The sequence below is a fragment of the Eucalyptus grandis genome, chromosome 4 (assembly GCF_016545825.1).
Source record: "Eucalyptus grandis isolate ANBG69807.140 chromosome 4, ASM1654582v1, whole genome shotgun sequence".
In the NCBI taxonomy this organism is placed as follows: Eukaryota; Viridiplantae; Streptophyta; class Magnoliopsida; order Myrtales; family Myrtaceae; genus Eucalyptus; species Eucalyptus grandis.
This window is the reverse complement of record NC_052615.1, coordinates 38,684,541-38,691,411: the sequence shown is the minus strand read 5'-3', so window position 1 is coordinate 38,691,411 and position 6,871 is coordinate 38,684,541. Positions and strand designations below refer to the sequence as shown.

Below are 6,871 nucleotides of genomic sequence, written 5' to 3'. Positions count from 1 at the left end.
ACTCCCAAGAGCAATGAAATTCGAACTAAAAGTAAAAACTTAGCTGTCTCTCCAAGCTTTCAATGTTCTCCTATTATAGGATACATCTAAGGCTCCTATTATAAGGCAATTGCTTATTTTTCACACAAAATTAGGGAATAAATCATAGAATCCTTGATTTGATAAATACATTCCAATGCTTTCTAATTTGAATTCCTAAGTCACAAAATTATTCATTTTCTTCTTTTTGCCATTCTTTTTCTTATTTTCTCCATACCTTATTGTGCTGCATAAACAAGGAGAATTTGAATAATTAGAAGGAAATCCAAATATTTTCTCACATATATTGCATTATTTATTGTCTAAAATAAGTCAAATAACTCTATTTTTATAGAGTTATCACTATGCATATACAACAATGTTGCGCATGAGACATTTATCCAATTTTCCCAACAATACAGCATTTGATAATGGGAAAATTCTAAATAGAGCCTAAAATGCTCTTATTTTCTTAAATAAGGGTTTGAAGTGGATTTTGTTTTAAATAATGGTCTAAAGTGCTATTCAGTTTCAAAGAAGGGCCTACCTTCCCCGTTGGTCAAGGGCATTTCTGTCCTCTACCTTCTTTAAAAAATTTCTTTTTTCCTTTTTTCCTTCTTTTATCAAGTTGTCTTCTTCGCCGGTAGAGGATGTCAAGCAATGGCCAGCCATTGGAGAAGGCTAGGCAAGGGTCACAGAGCGCTTGTTAAAAAGAAAAACAAAAGAACAGAAAAAAGAGAAAAAAGAATAGAAAATAAAAATAAAAATAAAAATTGGTTGACAAAATATGTCCCTTTACTAGCTGGAATATCTAGTCAGCTAGTGATTAGCGAGGTTAATGCATTATTTGAAACTAATATGGTCACCTCATACTCTTACTTGAGATTAATATAGCCACTTCAAGTCATTATCTGCCAATATCGGTTTAAATAGCGTCTTTGGTTCTTCAAGCCCTTTTAAAAATAAGAAAATTTAAAAAATTAAAAAAAATTAAAAAAATTTTAAAAATTTTAAAAATTTTAAAAAATTAAGAAAATTTCTTAATAAAATGAGGGTCCTTAAAGCCTTTATTTAGAATTTTCCCTTTTATAATTGATTGCTACAAATAAAGTCTAGAGAATTAGCAAGAAAATTAATTTTAAATCTAATTTAATTAATTTTTATATTATTATTTACACGTAGACGAAAACGCACAGCTAGGGGACCGAGGTGAAGAACTATATATAGTCTAGCCCTATGGTTCTAAAATAGTACTTAGGTGATGTAGAACTTCGGCCGGCCTGACTTTTTTTCTTATAAAATAATTGCCTTGTTATATTGACTTAAGTTAAATTCTTTTTGGCGTCTACCTTGGGCCAAAAAAAAAAAATTGGCTATCTACCCCACATGCGTTGACTTTCCAAGATATCCCAACTCTCTTGCGAACACGAAGTCATCCTCCATCGCAGGACTGAGCAATTAACTTTTACTTGCCTTATTATTCTATTTGGGGAAGAGGAAATGATTTATAAAAAAATCCGTTAAAAAATCTTATTTAATCTAATTTAATCTAATCTAATTGCAATATAAAACTCGAAATGATTGCGCATGTTGGTCTCGAAAGATGCTTCTTGATTCAAGCACATGGTGATGCTTCTTATATATAATTTTCTTCTTTTATGCTGAGAATATTCGTACTCTTGTTTTTTTTATAATAATTAATTAACGATACGCAACCACTGACAAGATAATTAGATTACAGTAATCAGACCATAAAATCTCGTATAATTGTTAATTAGCATTTACTGCTGATTTTAATTTGTCTTTTTCTTTTTCAGTGGCATTATTAATCTGTCTTAAAAATTAAAAATTTCCCGAAAACTGAAAACCAGATGCAATGGTCAAAACAGACTGGAGTCAGAAGAAAACAGAACTTTCACAACCAGTATTGAGATAAAGGGAGAAAATGAAGTGAAAAATGTGTCGTGTTTTTGTAGCGAGAATGTTGAGAACACGGTACCGAGCACGTTTCTTAGTGAGGCAAAAGAATTGTGCATGAAAACCATTTCGCAAGAATTGAATCCGGCGCCGCCAAATGTGGTAAAGCCGTATCCAAAACCGAATGTACTGGACAGATCACGGGAAGGACAATGTCTCCAAGCAAGAGTGAATGTCAAGAAATCCATTGCTTCCGAGTTCTTGAGTTCTTGATCTATACTAACGTTGTATCGCATCTTATACACATACAAAAGTTGGGGACTGATTGGACTAGCTACTCTGGCCTTGAGATTATACAGCCTCGGATTGTTTCAACACTACCAAAAATGCCATTCAGAGAGAGAGAGAGAGAGAGAGAGGGAGGGGGTTGATGGGGGGATGTTAAGGGCGGAGAGCAGCCAATTAGGGGCAGAGTACAACCTAAGGAACTGTCAAATGATTATGCCCCATGGACTTCCACGAAGCTTCCAGCCGCAGCAAATGCAGTTTCTCGACAAATGGTTCCAAAATCTCCGCCTCTTCTTCCGGCGCAAATGCCATACAAATGCTAAGTTCTTGAACTGCCTCCCCGTAGTCCCTGGAATTACAAGGGTAAGAAGGTCATTGACATGAAGGGAATATAGTCTTTATCAAGGAAAATCGGTAGCGGTTCATACTTGTTGTAGTACAACATCATCCCATGGTCCCTCCTCAGAGCCCAGTTATGCGGCTGCAGAATTAATAATCTCTCGGAAGCCATAATAGCCAGCCTGTCAAGTTTCAATTCAAACGCCATGATGAAGTTACTTGACAGAGAAGTGAGGCAAAAATAATACAGACTTGAGAAAAAGTCGAGTGAGGGTGACGACCAAGGAAAATGTACATTGACAGAAGAAAGCTTGCTGTTTAATCCATTAACGCCAAATTATGAGAGCAAATATTTGCTATGAAATAAACAGATGACTGATAAGCATACATAGAGTAAAAGACTACTTGGTCTATCTTGAATTGCAGTATAAAGGATGATTAATCAAAGCAACTGCATATAAATCAATATGCCCTCAGGGGACCAACAGGGACAAGTTACCAATACTGACTCGTATCAATTCTTTGGCAGCTACAGACCTTCATAGCTATTGCGAAGAAAATCTGAGATTACAATATTGAGAACCATGTGTCTAGTAGCATTTTATTGCATTGCAGAGACTTTGAGTTTATTACCATCACATAACTGCACGTCAAAAACCGTGACATCTGCTCAAGACTATAGATATGAAAAATAGAAATGCATTTCCAAAACTGAGGGGATAGAACTAAATGAAAACAAAGCTAAGAGGAGGAGGAGACATGCCAATTACCAAGTTAGGACAACTTTGCATTGAGGCCAGTAATTTACAAGTAAAGGCACGCAGAAGGTAAATAATCAAGTTGAGGGCAGAGTTAGCATTGATGTGAAGCCAAACCCTTTTAAACAAGAACTTATCAAAGCAAAAAGACCATCATGATCTATAGCATGACTCATATGCCAGCAGCAAAAGGGTATAAAATAATATTTTGGTTGGTGCAGTTAGAAAAATAGAATACAGTACAGAAACTCCTCCGGTTCTAAGATGGGAATTTGAAAGAAGCCCATGTGCTTTATGTACTTTCAGATTTTTTGTACTCTATACAACTCATGTTTTCATTATATTTAAGACATGACAAAAAAGCCCCTTTTTATTTAAAGATTATTTATAATTCGTATTCTTATTGGGGTTGCGTGACAAATTTTGATGCGTGATTGTGAAACTAATTTCAATAGACATATGATCTGTCTCTTGTCAACTGCATCTCTATTTCATAAAGGAAAAAAAAAAAAAAAAAAAAAAAAAACAAGAAACATCTACAGGTGCACAAATTTTGAGTGTCACTCAACAACCAGTCTTATCAGAAAGCAAGGCGAGACTTGCAACATTAAAACAACTCAATTGGTTTATATTGTTGCTTATAGAAACTACTATCTGTTGATACTTATTCAAGCATGTTGTACTTGGTATTAAACATAAAAATCAAAACCAAATTAAAATTGTGGCAAGATAGTAAACTACTGCAGATGCTTCATGATTATAGTTCTGCACAACAAAAATTTGGTTGTCTCAGATGACAAATCTCATTTTCCATAACAGATGCAACCAAATGTACAGATAGCACACTTTTCATGCACTTTCATATTTTTAATTTTCACAGAGAACTAATGAGCAATGTCAAAACAAAACGTGTCATGTGAAAAAGCTAAAGACTGAGTCACAATCATACAAAAGAAACAAAGTAGTACCTAAGATCTTGGGGCCTCAGCACACAGGCATTTGAATTATCAAACTTGTTGGATTTTTCAGAAGCATAGTCAACAAGCCTAAGAGGAGTAGTCAACATCAGCCCATGATTCAGCCTCGAAGCGCGTTTCCAATGAAGCCTCTGCAATTTTTTCAGGCATAAATCATGAAATTAGTAGACAGACACTATGAAATGAATAAGACAGGAACGTAATGAGGAAATCAAAATCAAGTAACAAATGCAGGCTGTTGCAAAACTCACGATCAAGTTTGCCAAAGCAATCCCAATGATATCCCGGTTTGAAGCTATCTCAAGTCCTAAAAGTGAATTGCTAGTTAAGTCTGATGCCCTAGATTTAGGGTCATCAACACACCTTCCATTGACAATAGCAAACAAGCTCTTTCCATTAGTTACCTTGAAGAGCTCCTGCAGTCAGAGTACAATACGTAAATATATAATCAGTCATAAGATATAAAGATCCATCACATTGCAATTAAATCAGCAGTCAACACACCTCTGGGTTCCCAGTTTGGGGCCATATCAAAAAATCTTCCCGACGAGATCCCACAATGGTCAGACCAAGTCTTCGACAAACCTCAATGTAAATAATGCTAAGCAAAATCGCTGTCAACAAGGGAAGTATGAAGTGAACAGTCAGTCATCAGTTCTAATCAGATTCAAAGAAAGGCATATCTCACGACGTCTATATCCAAATTCAAAGATAATGGGATATGAGGTGCACAAGATATGCAGAAAAAGGTAGCTACATCTGCATTATGCGGATCAGAACATTACCACTGCCACATCTAGAACTCAGCACAGAGTGCAAGTATGAACATTTGGAATCTACAGGAACAGGTGTCCGCTTGAAGCCTTTCAATCCAAAAAAAACTACATTAACTGCTTCTAAAACCTCAACCAAATGGCAGCCTATATCTCTTGAAATTAGTTCCGCCTCAACTTCTTTAGCAATAGAAGCCAGTTCACTCAGCCACTGAGATATTGTCCTTCCGGACATAGGCATATTGTCTAAAGAATCACACTTTTGGGCATCAGAAGACACAGAAGCTGATCTTCTTTCTTTTGAAAGGAACTCTGCATCCAATTCTCTGTTGAGAGCCAAGAATGCCTCATCTTCAGCTGCCACATACAGCAAAACCTACACAATTGCATTAAGAAGGAGAATACATTAAGAACGTGTGTCATGGGTCAAAGAGCAGATTAAGAATAGCTCTTAATCCACAGACTTAAAAGATCTTGAAGATGAAATATTCTGGTTAAGGGGACTGGAACATCAATTGAGATGGATCATGTTCCACTATAATGTCCTGCGTAAGAATGAGCTTCATGCAAAACAAACCATAAAGTAGCACCGATACAACAGATTTATGCAGCATCGCTTAGCGAATCGACAGCATACAGAGACAGTTCAATAAAACTCATACTTTTGCAAGAGAGATGTCTTTGTCCTTGGACTGGAAAGAAATTTCCTGAGTGAACCTCTCCCTGGCAGCTTTAAGAACCTGGCAAACCAATAAGCATGATGCAATGAATATTTGGAAGATGGCGAAGGACATCAATATTACGAGGCAAAAGCGAAAAATCATGTAATGATCTGCAAAAGCTCAAGTGAAATAAGACCAAAAACATGAGAAGGTGCAATCATATGAGATAAAGATGAAGATATCGCAATGCGACATAGTTTTTAAGCACAACGGAAGGACCGATTTGGAATTAACCTCCAGGTAGATTTGGGAACGAGACAATTCCTTTGTCTTGTGATTGGTAGAAAGAGGGGAGGCCGAGGCCGAAACCGAAGCAATTCTTGAGAAAGAGCTCTGCTTGGTTCTACTTCTCAGTTTGTTCCCCTTCTCATTCCAAAAGCAACAAGGGCCATGATCACACCTGATGATCGGAAATAACAAATGGGATATTCCAGAATCCTTTGTTCCACCTCAAAATTCTCAAAAGCGCAAGATAAAAACAGGACTGAATAACATCAAACACCATTAACAGACATCCCCTCATCCGACTCAAGACACAAGCTTGGAAAGCAGAACACAGACACTTCCCAATGCTTCTTCAGCAAAAACAACAGAAAGAGCACAACTCCAAACACTCGACTGAAATAAGTGATTACCTGATGCCTGCCGCAGTAGCAACGGCAGTCATCGCCGGAGATGCCAACATATTCCAACACTCGAGGATTTGGAATCACTATCTCTGAGGGAAAATGGGGAAGAAAGAAAGGGAAGAAGGTGGTCGGAGCGGTTTGCTGATGTGATGAAAAGGGTAGCGAGAGCAACAACAGCCAGCAAAGACCAAGAAAAAGAGAAAAAAATCTCAGCGGGAAAAATTCATCAAAGATCAAGCACTCATGCGTCTCCGAAGGAACCGAAACCAGCGGAAACGAAGGCGGGGGCAATCTCGAATTCGGGGTTCACGGAAGCGGCGGGGCTGGTGACGGGCAGCGGGCGTTCGTGTTCGCGGGTCAAGAAGAAGGAGACGGGTGGGGGTGGTGATCTGGTGGAGCAAGAATCGGGAACATGGGAGGGCGCTTTTGGGTGATTCGAGAAGATGCTGC

General features: G+C 37.6%; 1 protein-coding gene across 1 annotated transcript; it reads right to left on the bottom strand.

Annotated features, from left to right (window-relative positions):
* Window positions 1-2,093: 2,093 nt before the first annotated feature.
* On the bottom strand, window positions 2,094-6,570 carry LOC104442314. The gene is made up of 9 exons (XM_010055699.3): window positions 6,428-6,570; window positions 6,027-6,192; window positions 5,733-5,810; window positions 5,083-5,446; window positions 4,802-4,911; window positions 4,549-4,713; window positions 4,289-4,428; window positions 2,652-2,744; window positions 2,094-2,572 (listed from the first exon to the last, which is right to left on the bottom strand). The coding sequence occupies exons 1-9, from the start codon at window positions 6,475-6,477 to the stop codon at window positions 2,416-2,418; spliced, it is 1,323 nt and encodes a 440-aa protein (XP_010054001.2). The 5' UTR covers window positions 6,478-6,570; the 3' UTR covers window positions 2,094-2,415.
* Window positions 6,571-6,871: the final 301 nt, after the last annotated feature.